Consider the following 12,631-nt stretch of genomic DNA (forward strand, 5'->3'; position numbering starts at 1 on the left):
CTCAAAGACATTAAGTTTACAGTCATATATGATCAAGAAAATCAACAATCTTCACATTTCAGAAACTGGAAGCAGCTTTAAATGTGACTAAAATAATGATAAAACAATCAATTCTCTAATCATTGACTAACTGATGAATCACTGCAGCTCCAATATATTGTTGCATTTGACAACCCACTACAGCAACTACAGAATAAAACCACGGCTTCGGTCCTCGTCGGTGTGTCACCGAGGTTGTGGGCGGGTGGGTGCACGAGGGCTCAGCCCTGGCGCAGGGGGCCTCTTGTGCATCGGTCTAACTGGGGGGCTCTTCAACTGGCGGGGAGGTTGTTCCATCCTTGCAGGAGTCCACTCTGCAGGTGGGGGAGAGACATAGGAGAGGTGGAGAATAAACTTAACCTGGGTGTCTGTTGTCTTGTGTAGTCTGGGAGATGATTGAATGTTGGGGTGGGTACAGTTTCCTCTGCGGTGGGGTAGGGTGGGCTGCCCCGGGTCCTGTGGGGCTTGGCAGTGCTACCGTAGGCCCCGGTCTGGATGGACCTGGGCTCCCTTGCCTTGGTGGTTACCAGAGGACGGGGGTGCCTACTGGGGTCAGCGGGGGAGCTGTCCCTAGGGAGGGGCATCCTCGCCTCCCTCCTTTTCCTCCCCATCCCTGGCTACCTCCCTCTTCCCGCTCCACCACACTCACCCACACAGGTAGGGCCTTGGGGTGCGGGTGTGTCACAAGGGTGCAGGGGAGACAATTCCCCTCCCCCCCCCCCCCCCCCTCTGTCCCCTTCTGGCCACCTGTGCCTCAATTTTATCTCACAACTTAGACATCCACATTACTTACACTCTCATAACACGCACATATATATAGGGCCTTGAGGGTGGGCACGTTAACGGCGTCCAGTGGACGGTCTGTGTACTCAAACCTACCTCTGGCGCCGGTGCCCACCTCTCAATTTTAAATCCATGTAGACATTGAGGGTTCTCGGGAGGGGCCGTGCTAACACCTGTTGCTCTCTGGCAGCAGCACCATGCTTTCCCTTGTTTTAAATGCACTTTAGAACAACACGCAGCAACACTACACATGAGCAGGAGGAGGGAGGTATGGGGTCTTCACACACCCCCGTTCTCTACTAGCCATCGGGGCGGGGGGGCTGGGAAGAGATGTTGGCTATCCGATTGGCCTCCATGCTGCTGCGGAGCCTGAGACGGTCTGCTTGCCTCCACCCCGGGGGGAAGGGTAACATCTCTTGGGTCTGGGTTTTGTTTCCCCCTCTGGGGGCGAGGGTACCTGGACCTGGGGTATAGAGTATGTTTGGGGAGTGTGATTGTGTGTACTTGTCCATTTATGTCAATCCTTACCTTGGGTGAGTGCTGAGTGTTTGTATATGTGTGCATGAGGGTGGGAATGCATGTTTGTGTCTGTGTGTGCCTGTTTGTCTGTGTCTATATGTCAGGTCGGGTCTTAGACTCCACCTCTCTGGGAACTCCCAGGCCCTCCAAAGTGTGGAGGCCTATCTCCCCTCACCACACTCCCTGCCGGTGACTGATGCCCTCAGGGGTCGGTGCATTGGTGGTTCTTGGTGTCCGGGGCGCTCAGGTATGTACCAGCTCACTCCTGGTGGCTACTTGGCGGGGCCTGGCACCTGTTGCTTGGTCAGGCCTCCTCCGGGGTGCGGGGGGCCCTCAGGCCTCCGGCCTCTGGGCCTGCGGCTCGGTTCACTCTGGTACAGCTGGCTGCCGGCAGAGCCGGCGGGCATGCCGGTGCAGCCCCCTCTAGCTTCTGCTCAGTGGATACTGGGTGACCCCTCGTCTGGGGATCCTCAGCCCTTCCCATGAGGGTGGCACGGATGCCCCTCCGGTGGTCCTCCTTGGGCTCTCGCACTCTGGGGCCTCTGGATGTCTGGGGCCTGGATCTCCTCCATGCCTGCTTCACGCCCTGGGGGATGGGGCTATGGCTCTCTAAATCCTCTTGCAGACCATTACATGTGGAAACCATTTTAATACAAGTGCGCTGATCCACACAGGTGTGCACATGGTGTGCACATGGGTGTTCACTGTTCGTAGACTTAAATTACACCTTTCTTGGCTGCTACTTCAAAGCACATTTTGCGCTGTCTGTCCTGCGTGCTGCACAACAACATTGAATATTTAGTATTTACTGCTGTTTACACTTAGCTACATTAATGCGATGGTGTTGTGTTTAGTATGTTGCTTTGGTTTTTTTTGCTTGTTTTCTATTGTTTTTCTCTCAACAGGTGATCCAGGAGATCCCCCCCCCCCCCTTCTCACTGTCCCTCTCCCCTTCTGTTTTTCTTTTCCTTCCTCTTCCTTTCTCCCTTTCCTATCCCTCACTCATGTCTGTCCCGTCTGTAACAACTGAAAATAAAATAAAATAAATAATAAAAATAAAGGTCGATCAAATGGACCAATACGGCAATGCCACGATGATCCATTTGGCAAAATAAATCCATTGGGTATCCTTGTTGGTCTTCAGACAACAATTCTGACGGCTAAAGAACCAAATGGGACAGGCAAAAACAAAAAAAATGCATAAATGATCAAGTGTGATCAAACTTTTCATATGAAAAATAATATTAAATGTCAAACATTAAGTATTTAATTTTTGTTACATTTTAAAAGTTCAAACCTCAAAGACATTAAGTTTACAGTCATATCTGATCAAGAAAATCAACAATCTTCACATTTCAGAAACTGGAACCAGCTTTAAATGTGACCAAAATAATGATAAAACAATCAATTCTCTAATCATTGACTAACTGATGAATCACTGCAGCTCCAATATATTGTTGCATTTGACAACCCACTACAGCAACTACAGAATAAAACCACTAACCAGACTGAAGACAGATTTCAAACATGTTGAATATGAAGAGTAGTATCATTTAAACTCACATGATTATCAGCCATAAGAACAAATTCAGGTTTATATTGATGTAAGGTATATAAATGTAAGTACAGTTTGAATCAGTGCAATATTATTTTCACACATCAATGGACCACTGAACTTCTCAGCTTCTAAAATGTAAAGCCTCATTTAGAAACTGCACAAGTACATATAATGGTCAGGGATCAACATGAACCTGTCTTCTCTGTTTGACTTTAATCAACTCTGCAGTGTCTCCATTATACAACCCAAGACAAAGTCCAGCATAGAGCGGCTGAGTGAATGTGGTCTGGACTCTGTGGAGGAGAGTCATGGTTTCAGAGACGCTGTAGAAAGACAGAATACCTGCTCTGTGATCAAGGTACACTCCTACTCTGGAGGACCGAGGACCTGAGAGGACAGTTTGGACATTGTTGTACAAAAATTTACAACTGTTTGTGTCACAACGTAATGCCCAAGATTTGTCATTGTTTCCAAATAAACATTCATTGCCCGTCCCCGCTCTGCTGATATTCTTGTATGCAATTGCTACACGAACTGCTCCCCCTCTCCACTCCACCTCCCAGTAACAACGTCCAGTCAGACTCTCTCTACTCAGGACCTGTAAACATCCAGTGAATCTGTCTGGATGATCAGAATAAAACTGTTGTTGTTTCATAAATGTTACTTTTCTGTTCCCCTCAGATAATAACAGATGTGTGTGTGCTGTGTTTGGATCCAGTGTGATTTCATGTGAATATTTTAAGAATCCAGCTCTGGTCTTTGGCTCTGGTGGTGACAGTAAAACATCCACTTCAGTGACTGTCAGTGAGATGTTTGTCCATTCCTCTCTCAGAATGTCCTGTAGTTTATCTCTGGTCTCTGACACAGCTGCTGTCACATCCTCAAAGTAGCTCAGAGGACGAATATTGATGCTGGATGAGTGTGTAGACTCACTGAGTGCTGACAGTGAGGGGTAGTTGTGTAGAAACTGGTTGTGATCCTCTGTGTGTGAGAGCTGCTCCAGCTCTCCGTCTTTCCTCTTCAGCTCAGCGATCTCCTGCTCCAGCTTCTCCTGAAGCTCTTTGACTCGACTCACTTCAGTTTCCTGCTGGGATCTGACCTGCTGCTTCACATCAGAGCTTCTTTTCTGGATGAGACGGATCAGCTCAGTGAACATCTTCTCACTGTCCTCCACTGCTTTATCAGCAGAGCCATTGATGGCCTCCACCTCCTGTTGAAGCAGCTTCACATCTTTCTCTCGCTCCTGGATTCTCTGCTGGATGTTTAGTCGTCTCACCTCGAGCTCCTTCTGCTTCTCAGTCCTTTCTGCTGCAGCTGGGACTGTTTCATGGCCTTTATGTTCATCCACTGTGCAGAGATAACAAATACTCTGCTGATCAGTACGACAGAAAATCTTCATCACCTCATCATGACGAGAGCAGATTTTCTCCTGGAGCTTCTTGGAGGGGGCCACCAGCTTGTGTTTCTTAAACTGAACTACATCATAATGAGGTTGGAGGTGTTTCTCACAGTAAGAAATTAAACAGACTAAACAGGACTTGATGGCTTTCAGTTTCCTCCCAGTGCAGACATCACAGGCCACATCTTCAGGTCCAGCATAGCAGTGATCAGCTGGAGCAGCTTGGAGTCCAGTCTTCTTCAGCTGCTCCACTAAAGCTGCTAACATGGTGTTTTTCTCCAGGACAGGCCTCGGTATGAAAGTTTTCCTGCACTGAGGGCAGCTGTGGATTCCCTTCCTGTCCTCTTCATCCCAGAAACCTTTAATACAGTTCCTGCAGTAGCTGTGTCCACAGGGAATAGTCACCGGATCCTTCAGTAGATCCAAACAGATGGAACAAGAGAAGATTTCTCGATCCAGCTGAACTCCTTTCTGTGCCATTTCTCCTCTCAGTGTCAGTGACTGTGTGAATTTCTCGTCCTTATGACTGTAACTAGTCTGAGCTCTGATCTCAACAACATGTTTCTGCAGTGAATGGAGCCTGTCAGCTCTTACATGTCACCACATGTTGGTTACACCCATCTTCAAAGTGCAGATTTGAAGGGGAGGGAACGAGGAAACATGTGCACAGAGAGGAGGTGCTGTGTTCAAGAGCAGGAAGAAGAGGGAGGGTTATCAGGCTGTGCTTCACTCCAGGAAGAGGAGCAGTTTGAGAGCGATACTGTGTGTTTAACCCTTTTTTATTTACTGCTCACATTAACTTTTAAGCTTGTTAACCCTTTCTTTTCTATAAATAAACTTCACTTTAAAAATGTCTTCAGTTCTCACTGAAGTTAACAAACAGTTTTAGTCAATGCATGAGGATAATGATCCTAATCATACAGATAAGACAGCCACTGACATGATGCTTATGTTGCATTTAAGTTTGTGTTCATTTCAGTTGTTTCTCTCCCTCAAACACCATCAGAGGTGAGAGGGTGCAGCGGGTGTAGTAGTTGGTATATGAGGCAGTAAACAAATTAAAGAGTTTTCTTACACATTCATCTCCACAAAAATGTGATAAATGTTTGACAGGAATAAAAAGAAACTCTGATCCTTCTTTAAAAGTATTTTACGGTCGAGTTGATCACACGGAATCGTCTTGAGCAGGGACATGGTTAAATACAGGTATGTGAGAACCAGTGTACGGTTTTTACTAAGCTAACTACCTTTAATTTAGTAAACTCCCACCGTAAGGGTGTGTTTTAACTGATGAAACTGTGTCGTACTCAGGCTCGGACATCTGATTGCTGCCTTTTATAAGCTTTATTGCACAAGCTAACACCATTACAGTAATCATGCCTTTACAGAAGCCAGGTAATCAACTGAAAGACACAAAATAAAACAACCATACAACATTAACAAAGCAACACTATTAATGACAGTACAGTTTGGTAATATTCATATCTATAGCTTTAACATGTTACTTAGTTAACACAGAAACTCACCAGCTCGGCTTCATCAGTCATAACAGCAATATCAATGAAAATAAGATCCGGCAGGTAGGATCTATGAGTGCCCGTTAACACGTACCATCCCAGACTTACATAAATCACTCCGTCTTAAATAAATTTGTCATTTAAAGCAAATATGGGTCTGGCTGATAATAAATCCCAACAAACAAATTGGCATGTTAGTAGTATGGGAAAAAAACCACACACCTCCCACTTGGGCTACGTGTCAGACTAAGTAGGCCACAATAACCAGTAGCAGTAAACACTAATATAGAAAACAAAAACCCTTATAACCGTGTTTTAAACAGGTTGGGCCTGGTCCCCACACCAAAGAGTCCCCAATCCGCAAGTATTTCTCAGGTACTCAGGGGGATGAACCACATCCCTCTTGCTCCTCTACTGGGCAGTAACACCACCAACCTCCTTACGTCCCTGTGGAGAATGGTGGAATGACATGGTTCCCTGTCCTTCCTTGCCTGAGACCAGTTGATGGGACGACTACAACAAATCCTTACTTTGACGTCTCGAAAAACACTCCAGTGATCTGGATCTGCCTCCTCCACGCGGCCCAGCCTGAAACGGCCCCTAAGTGCGTTCTGATTTGCCACCCAGACAAGGTCCCCAACAGAGACATTTCTCGCCAGGGCATGCCATTTTTGCCGAACAAACAGGTGCGGCCCGGCCAACTGACTCCACCGTCTCCAAAACTTGTCCACTTCCACCTGGACTGCACGTAGACGACTGAATGGGTAGGCAGGGAACTCAAAACCTATGTTGTCGCCTCTGGGTCCTGCCCGACCCAACAACAAAGAGTTTGGTGTCACAACATCTACAATTTCTTTCTGAACTTGAGCTCTGGCCCCGATAGGCCTCTCATTGGTGAGGTTGGCCGCCAAATAGAGGAGGGCTTGGAATTCCAGAGCAGTCAAGTTTCCCTCCTCACCAGCGTTACTCAACACCCTTTTCAACACGCGAACAGCTGCCTCTGCTGCTCCATTCCGGTGTGGGGAGTCCGCTGTACTAAACTCCCACATCCAGTCAGAACCAACTATGGCTGCCTTTCTTTGGATCTCTTCTTTGTCGATACTCGCAAGGAAATCGTAGAGCTCCTTCAGTGCAGGTTTAGCTCCCACGAAATTGGTCCCCTGGTCAGACCAGAGTTTCTTGGGGTGACCCCTCAGAGCAGTAAACCACTGGTATGCCTTCAGAAAGCCCTCAGTTGACAAATCTTCAACTATGTCTGCTTGAACTGCTCTTGAGGCCATACAGCTAAAAACCATGCCCTCGTCGCCTTACTGAGCAACATATCCACGAATCAATCACCTTCCGTACGATCCTGGAACCTTGAACTACCTAGCCCCTCTTCCTCATCCGAAGAAGGGTGGCAGAAACACCTTCATGGTTGACACAATGGGCGTCCTCAACTAGGAGAGAGCTTAAACGACACTTGTAGGGGATCAATGGGACCGGTGGTGGTTGAGCGTCGCCATAGGGAAAGTCACACCAGCTTGGGCAGCGAGGCATAAGTCCTGAAACGCCTCTACCCACTCCTGAGCCGTGGGCACTGCCTCCCACTTTAATCCTACAGCAGTTCGACCCCTGCCAGATAACCTAAAGCACAAGGCTCTGTGGACATAAGCTATGACCCCACAGAGCTTGGCTAGGCAATTGAACCGTGAAAGATCTACTTGATTTATCAAGGCTGAACCCCAGTACTCCTTGATCCTGAAGACATTAGAAGCAACAGAAGGAGACCCTTCCTGTGGATGAGGAGAAGCGAGCGGGCGAGCAGTAGCGGCGGGGTGGTGGAAGTGTAGTTCGTGGAGAATGAAGTTTTGCACGAGCGGGTGCAGTGAGTCCAATAGCCAGGGATAATTGGAAATAAGCTGTTGTAGCCTGACTTCCAGAACGTAGAGAAACACTTCTCCCTCATGCTCAAGCCACAGGTTGATTAATTTTGACACTGAGTCCGTTATGAGCTCTCGAAGCTCCGTGGGTGGGGTGAATGCCGCTGGATCCATACCTGGCTGGTCCGTACTGTCACGGCGAGTGAGAAGAGCTGTGTGAAAAAGGAAAAAGAGGATCCAAGCGCAGGCAGTTGTGAAGGTGTGAAGGTGATTTATTGAACACAAAAATATAGAGAGGCAAACGGCAAAACGGAGAACTAAACTATACTGGGACAACTAAACTACAGAGCATGAACAAGAACACGAACCTGAACATAAAGGAAGGAAGGCAATGGTACATGATGATGATGACGACAGGGAACACATGGATGAAACATGGTGGATACTCAGACGGACCAGCAACTACAATGACAGAGGACACGACTTAAATACACACAGAGAAACACAGGGGAATTACACACAGGTGGTGGACACAGTTGGGAATAATCAACAAGACCAGACAGAGGTAAAACTGAACACACTCACATGACGCAGACCTTCACAATAAAACAGGAACAAGAAACCATCACACTAAGACCCAGACTCGACATAGAGAGACTGACAGAAAATGACACATGGAACTAGACAAATACTAAGCAGACACAACCGAAGAACAAATCCTAAACACAAACAGAGACATGAAACTCTAATAATAAACATCATAATCATCATCATTAACATGACAAGAGAACAAGAAAACAATCCCTGATGCAAACTTAAACCAAAACATAATAAACTCAAAATACTGGGTAGAAACTGACCCAGAACCGTGACAGTACCCCCCCTCCAAGGGCTGGCTCCCGACAGCCCCAAACAGAAAACAGAACAACAAAACCGAGCACCAGACCAGGGCGGGCGGAGGGGGTCCAGGAAGGAGGGTCCAAAACAAAAAACAAGGAGCACAAGAGTCCAGATCAAACCAAAAACAGGTCAACACAAAACAAGACTATTCATGAGTCCACAGTAAAGTCTGGGGGTCGATTGGAGGTCAACAACACAAGAGCCAAAACAGTTCAGGGGGCCGACCGTGCACACGGCAGCGACGGGCAAACAGTTCAGGAGGCCGACCATGCACACGGCAACGGCGGCCGCGCAGGCAAAACCAATGAGGAGGCCGACCACTTGGAAGGCAGTGGCGGCCACCGAGCACGTCCAGAGGTCGGCTGCGATGCCAGCGGCGGCGACGAACTCCTTCCGGAGGCCGTCCCCGAAGGCCATAATGCCAACTTAGAGGCCTGGAAAACGGCCGGCAGAGGCGAGGCGGAAGAGGTCGAGCTGGCTCTGACGGCTGTGTGGCAACCGCAGGACCAGACGAGGCAGGACCAGACGAGGCAGGACCAGACGAAGGCGGAGCTGGACCAGACGAAGATGAAGGCGACGTCACGGAGGCTGGACCAGGCGTGGATGAAGCCACAGAGGCTGGACCAGGCGTGGATGAAGCCACAGAACCTGATGGCAGCGATGCTGCAGGCGGTGATGCGAATGCTGTAGGCGATGATGCGAATGCTACAGGCGATGATGCGAATGCTACAGGCGATGATGCGAATGCTGCAGGCGATGATGCTGCAGGCGATTATGTAGAAGTCGCTGGGGATGATTCAGCAGATGACGGCTGAACAGACCTCCCCGGACCATCAGCAGATGTGAGGGTGTGCTGGCTGGGTCATCCAGGATCCTCAGCTAACGAGGCGTGGTGCTGGGTGGGCTCCTCGGACCCTCCAGCAGACGTGGCATGAGGCTGGACGGGCTCCTCGGACCCTCCAGCTGACAAAACTTGAGGCTGGCTGGGTTCTCCCAAACCCCCAGCAGACAAAACCTGAGGCTGGCTGGGTTCTCCCGAGCCCCCAGCTGACGAAACCAGAGGCTGGCTGGGTTCTCTCGAACCCCCAGCTGACGACACTTGAGGCTGGATGGGCGACTCGGGCCCTCCAGCTGACGTGGCGTGAGGCTGGACGGGCTCCTCCGGCCCTCCAGCTGAGATAGACGACTGAATGGGTCCCTCTGGTCCTCCAGCAGAGGACAGGGGCAGAGGGGCGAACTCACTGGAGCTCTCAGCAGGGGATGACGGCTGAGACTGCTCAGTAAAGTCCTCTAGTGATGCTGCTGGTGCTGGCATCTTGACCTCTAGGGGTCCAAAGTTGGCTGGTGACTGACACCCAGCCTCTGGGGAGGCCCTAGAGGGAGCAACTGTCTCTGAGATGGCCAGCTTAAGTGAACCAGCTAAAGTTTGTATGAAGTGTGTTCCCTGCTTGTAATGAGGCTGTGAGGATGATGAGTGAGTGAATGAGTGGGTAGGCTGCTGAGCTATAAGTAGCAGAGACGATTGCAGTGGAGGCGTAATAGATGGTGAAGTGGCTGACTGAACTGAGGGCAGCGCGGCTGCTGACTGAACTGAGGGCAGCGTTACAGGCCTGGCATTTAACTGGGATGGAAGTGAGGATGGGACAATGGAGCGGACATGGTCATAAACATGGAACGAGGGTTCAGAACAGGCAATCAGAAATCATTGTTATCCTCAAAAAATTGCCCCAGAAACAACAGTCACAGAAGCAACAGAGTCAACAAAAGTGTCCCTTTCACTCACCACAGCCGGCTGCTCTGACATTCTGAACTCCGGCTGTGGGGTGCCGCGCCGGCGGCGCGAACGTCGCTTCCTCCTTGGAGACGGCTCCGACGGGCCGGGTAACTCCTCGGGTAACTCCTCATCCGGCGGTACGTGGATGAGGAGAAGCGAGCGGGCGAGCAGTAGCGGCGGGGTGGTGGAAGTGTAGTTCGTGGAGAATGAAGTTTTGCACGAGCGGGTGCAGTGAGTCCAATAGCCAGGGATAATTGGAAATAAGCTGTTGTAGCCTGACTTCCAGAACGTAGAGAAACACTTCTCCCTCATGCTCAAGCCACAGGTTGATTAATTTTGACACTGAGTCCGTTATGAGCTCTCGAAGCTCCGTGGGTGGGGTGAATGCCGCTGGATCCATACCTGGCTGGTCCGTACTGTCACGGCGAGTGAGAAGAGCTGTGTGAAAAGGGAAAAAGAGGATCCAAGCGCAGGCAGTCGTGAAGGTGTGAAGGTGATTTATTGAACACAAAAATATAGAGAGGCAAACGGCAAAACGGAGAACTAAACTATACTGGGACAACTAAACTACAGAGCATGAACAAGAACACGAACCTGAACATAAAGGAAGGAAGGCGATGGTACATGATGATGATGACGACAGGGAACACATGGATGAAACATGGTGGATACGCAGACGGACCAGCAACTACAATGACAGAGGACACGACTTAAATACACACAGAGAAACACAGGGGAATTACACACAGGTGGTGGACACTGCTGGGATTAATCAACAAGACGAGACAGAGGTAAAACTGAACACACTCACATGACGCAGACCTTCACAATAAAACAGGAACAAGAAACCATCACACTAAGACCCAGACTCGACATAGAGAGACCGACAGAAAATGACACATGGAACTAGACAAATACTAAGCAGACACAACCGAAGAACAAATCCTAAACACAAACAGAGACATGAAACTCTAATAATAAACATCATAATCATCATCATCAACACGACAACAGAACAAGAAAACAATCCCTGATGCAAACTTAAACCAAAACATAATAAACTCAAAATACTGGGTAGAAACTGACCCAGAACCGTGACACCTTTAGTCTCAAAAGACGTAACCTTGTTGCTGAATGGTAAAAGCTCTGGACTTACTCGGCCGCCGACCACGGCTTTGACGCTATCAAAACCATCTGAAGTAGTCTGCACCCTTTCCTACGACCTTGTTAAGATTGCAGAAAAAGCCTTTCTTTGGAGTCAACTGACGACTTCTCTAGTCCCAGAGGCCACCTCTGCATCCGACTTTATGGGCCATTCATCTACTGGCTTGGTTAGGAACATGGGACCGGTCTGCCATGAAGAGTCCTCACCAAGCTGCTCAGGGGAACATCCTGTTGTGACCAGGTCAGCCACGTTGAACTGGCCAGGAAGCCACCACCAGTCGGTCACAGTCCCGGCCTTCTGTATCTCTCCCACTCAATTGGCAAAGAAGGTCTGGAACCCGTAACTCTCCCGTTGGATGGCACCTAACGCAGTCTGACTGTCCAGAAAATGGTACCAATAATCTATTTCCAACCGACTGTACTTCAGAAAGTAACCTTTCAGGCGAGTGGCAAAAACAGCTCCACAAATCTCTGCCTTGACAGCATCTCCCTTTTGTTCGATTGGAGTCAATTTGGCCTTGGACTCCACGAGCCGAGTCTTGACCCCTCCAGACGTTTCCCAGCGCAGGTAGAGGACCGGTCTGTATGAGTCACAACTCCCATCAGAGAACGTGATCCCCCAGGGTTTACCCACCCAGCCGGAGGGTGTAATACTCCTGGGAAAGGTGATGGTACTCAGCCACGTGTACTCCTCAAAGAGCTTGACCGCTCTCCCACGTAGTTCACTAGACAGCGGCTTATCCCACGTATCCTTAGTCAGCATCCCGGCCTCCTGAAAGGCTCTTCTGACAAGAATATCACCTTCGTACGCATCTTCTTGTTTCTCGCTGAGAAGTTAAGTTTCTTGAAGACGTCTCACCTCTCATCTGAGAAGCTTCTTCAGTTCTGAGAGTCTACTTACAAATCACATTATGCATACTGAGTTTAAATGCTCTCTTTAAAGGCTTCACCTGTTCATTATTTCTCATTTATTTATAAGTTCTGTCTGCCTTTTATCATAATTACCATTTTATTCTGTTTATATATTTCCGTTTAACCTCTGCAGATCAGGCTAATTTCACTGAGTGAAGAATAGGTCTACAAAGCCGAGCAAAAGAGCAACATCACAATAACATG

The 12,631-nt window shown here is 48.8% G+C and overlaps 1 protein-coding gene across 1 annotated transcript; it reads right to left on the bottom strand.

Annotated features, from left to right (window-relative positions):
* Nucleotides 1-3,074: 3,074 nt before the first annotated feature.
* LOC146635733 (tripartite motif-containing protein 16-like) lies at nt 3,075-4,793 on the bottom strand. Its single transcript, XM_085348311.1, has one exon. It carries the CDS (start codon nt 4,776-4,778, stop codon nt 3,075-3,077), a length of 1,704 nt encoding a protein of 567 aa, XP_085204437.1. The 5' UTR covers nt 4,779-4,793.
* Nucleotides 4,794-12,631: the final 7,838 nt, after the last annotated feature.

The sequence above is a fragment of the Diplotaxodon limnothrissa genome, linkage group LG3, assembly GCF_057381915.1.
Source record: "Diplotaxodon limnothrissa isolate DT_005_m linkage group LG3, D_limnothrissa_male_GT1.1, whole genome shotgun sequence".
Taxonomy (NCBI): Eukaryota; Metazoa; Chordata; class Actinopteri; order Cichliformes; family Cichlidae; genus Diplotaxodon; species Diplotaxodon limnothrissa.